Genomic DNA, 3,277 nt, shown 5'->3' on the forward strand with positions numbered 1-3,277 from the left:
AAAGATCACATGATGGAAAATACGGCCATAACAGTACATGTGACTAAAATATTCTTATTACGACAAGATTGCGGTTCAAATTTCTCTCTCTTTAATTTTATAAAAACGGTCAATAGTTCACATTATTCCAAATCCATTGAAGCCTTTAAAAGCACTCCATTTTCCAATAATAGTACTTTTCTTTTCTCGGTTATTCTGATCATTGAAGACGTCCTAATCCAATCCTTAAAGGCGTGGATGACTTCATGCAATCGCAATACAGATTAGTTTGAAACAGAAATGAAAAGATCTGATCCACACTGTCATACCGTTTGTCTTAATGGATAAAAGTTCATTTACCAGTTTCACCAGAAGAACAGAAAATGTAAATCTCAAAACAGTTTGTTATTTTAGGCATTCAAAACTTTAATAATTTATCACAGTTTACTGACAGGATTTACAACAGATTTATCCATGAAGGGAAATACTGTTGTCCAATCCAATTCCAGAATCTGTTGAACGAAAGACAGATCTTGCTCATCATTCATTAAAACCTAGACTTACTTTAATAGCATATGTTAATGGCGTATGCAACAACATATGGTCTGTGCTCACTATCTATACATGGCCTCCATGCTTCTGACTATTTACAATGACTGCATAGAATCCTTTATCTGTCAGAAGACTTGTTCATTCTGTGCCAGGTGAAATCTTACCCGGTTCCCCTGCATTACATGAACAAAACATTTTAGTATAATTGTGTTTTAGGATAAAGAGTAGATCAAAGCACAAAGATCTGATATTTCAAGGAGGAAAAGGCAAGATATTATCCAGAATGAATTGATGAAATAGATCTTTGCAGAGCTTAACTGTAAATCTAAGAAGGCAATAATTCTACACAAGATGTCAGCTTGAAAAAATAATATTGTAAGATGTTAGGAACACAATACTGTCACATTTCATAACTAATTAAGAATACTTCTGACTGTAACTGGACGAACGAATTTTTTACATCAATATTTTAGATCTATTATCAAAATGACGAATTATGTGAACATTTCTCTCAAAGCATTCTTAATATTCTCACACTCCATAAATAATCAAGAATACTTCTGACTGTAACCCTGCGAAAGAACTTTTTACATCAATGCTCTGTTCTATTATGAAAATAATTTGAAATATTCTCTCAAATAATGTTTATAACCAGAAGCATTTCTTAAATCTTCTAACTTTGACCGTGCGGAAGAATTTTTTACCTAAATACTCTGTTTTATAATCAAAATGATGAATAATGTGAAAAATTCTCACAAATAATTATAAGCAGAAGCATTCTTAAATTCTCTTTTTCGACATCAGTGCTCTGAACTACCATGAACATGATGAATAAGGTGAATTTTTTATCTCAAATAATAATAACCAGAAGCATTTTTAAATCTTCTGACTGTAACTGTGCGAAAGATTTATTCCATCAATACTCTGTTCTATTATCAAAATGATGAATAATGTGAAATTCTCTCAAATAATTATAACCAGAAGCATTTCTTAAATCTTCTCATTTTAACCGTGCGAAAGATTTTTTCCATCAATACTCTGTTCTATTAGCAAAATGATGAATAATGTGAAATCCTCTCAAATAATTATAATCAGAAGCATTCTTAAGTCTTCTGTCTTTATTGTGCGATTTTGTTTTTTACATCAATATTCTGTTGTAAAAATGATGAATGATGTGAAAAATTCTCTCATATAATTATAACCAGAAGCATTCTTAAATATTGTGAGTCTTGAGACGTTTCAATCCAAAGGAATAAGAGCGAAACAAAGCAAAATACAAGAGAAACTACCTGCGCCTTGTGACAAGTTTCAGGAATGCTCCCTAGAGCAGGTTTCCACGCAAGGCCGCTCTGTTTTGGCTCCTCCTCTTCCTTCTCCGTCTTCTGAGCATTCTCAAAGCATGTCTGCAGGATTTTCTCTGCAGTCTCAGAGCTATCTTGGCTTTCAGCCATCATTTTATCAAGCTGAGCTCTGGTGAGACGGACTTTAAGCCGAACGGCTCCGTTCTCAACAGGAGCAGCCTCAGCCGGCTCATACTTCATGACAGAGATATCAGAGATGGACCTGCGCGCCAAAAGCAAGTTTTCCAGCCTAGACTTTGCATCCAAGGTTATGCCAGAACGCACTCTACGCGGCGCACGCTGGAAATTCTCGATCTTTGGCAATTCTACAAGAAAATAGAGGTGCTTAGCCTTAAGACTAGCAGATCCATCCAGAGGCTTTGCTTTAACTCCCATATGACGAACAGAATCCGAATGCAAGAGTACATAGCCTGGATAATCCTTCAGGATTTGATCCACGGTCACAGGCGCCTTCACCTTTGTTACTTGTCCGTCCAGTTTCATGATCTTGACCCGACCATGTCCTCTGGACGGAATTGCATTCCCCATTTCTCAATAAATCTCAGTACAGAGAACAGGATTTTTAAAATGCAGTACGAATGCTATGAGGATTTAGATCCGTGATTTATAATAGACAAAGCAGCAAGCAGTGTAAAATTCAAGACCAATATTCTTATCAAAAGGCTCCAAGATTAGATAATTATTATGTTGGGGACCACAGGCGCGGTAGCTGGGTACAGTCAACAATGAGCAGCTATGGGAGTGCCACCAAACAATTTTATAACCCTGTAAGTCAAGCGTAAATGAAGGAAATCAATAACTATCAGTTTGGACTTTCCTCCCGACAGTGCTCCAAATCTCAAAGAGCGTAAAACTTGTCCACACTCTCTTTAATTCTGCTGATTTTGCGTCAAATAGTTGTTGAATATAAAAAGTTTTACAGGGCCCAAAGTACTCTGAACCAAAATTTCGCAGCCAAAGTTGTCCCTTCATCTGGCTTTACGAGATCAAAAGATGAATTCTGTCTTTGTCTGTAAACAGAGTCTGTCTTTTTAACCATGTTCTTTAGACAAATTGGTCCAAAAGACTGAAAATGACAAAATTCCACCCACATTGAGCTTTAAATACTGTGGGGGAGAGAGGATTGAGTATTTTATAAATTTAAATTATTTTTAATTTTTTAAATAGTTTATTTGGTAAAGATTATGCTTGTAACAAATATAAAAGCTCACATCAATATTATGTAGTATCTTCTTCTTCTTCTTTTTTGAGATGTTTAAAAAATTCAAAAAAGGTGAATTAAGTTATAGTAGTTGTATATTATTTTTATTTTTTATTTTTCAAATAATTTATTTAGTAAAGATTATGTTTGTAACAAATATTGAGGTTCACATCATCAAATATTA

At 34.6% G+C, this 3,277-nt stretch overlaps 1 protein-coding gene across 1 annotated transcript; it reads right to left on the reverse strand.

Moving 5' to 3' along the window:
- Positions 1 to 365: 365 nt before the first annotated feature.
- On the reverse strand, positions 366 to 2,961 carry LOC131063444 (uncharacterized protein At1g66480). The gene is made up of 2 exons (XM_057997247.2): positions 1,821 to 2,961; positions 366 to 704 (listed from the first exon to the last, which is right to left on the reverse strand). Exons 1-2 carry the CDS (start codon positions 2,418 to 2,420, stop codon positions 657 to 659), a joined length of 648 nt encoding a protein of 215 aa, XP_057853230.1. The 5' UTR covers positions 2,421 to 2,961; the 3' UTR covers positions 366 to 656.
- Positions 2,962 to 3,277: the final 316 nt, after the last annotated feature.

This window comes from Cryptomeria japonica, chromosome 10 (assembly GCF_030272615.1).
Source record: "Cryptomeria japonica chromosome 10, Sugi_1.0, whole genome shotgun sequence".
Lineage (NCBI taxonomy): Eukaryota > Viridiplantae > Streptophyta > Pinopsida > Cupressales > Cupressaceae > Cryptomeria > Cryptomeria japonica.

Coding starts and splice junctions, on each gene's coding strand:
- LOC131063444 (XM_057997247.2), bottom strand. CDS start 2,420: ATGGGGAATGCAATTCCGTCCAGAGGACATGGTCGGGTCAAGATCATG. Junction 705..1,820: donor AAACTTGTCACAAGGCGCAG/GTAGTTTCTCTT, acceptor CATGTAATGCAG/GGGAACCGGGTAAGATTTCA.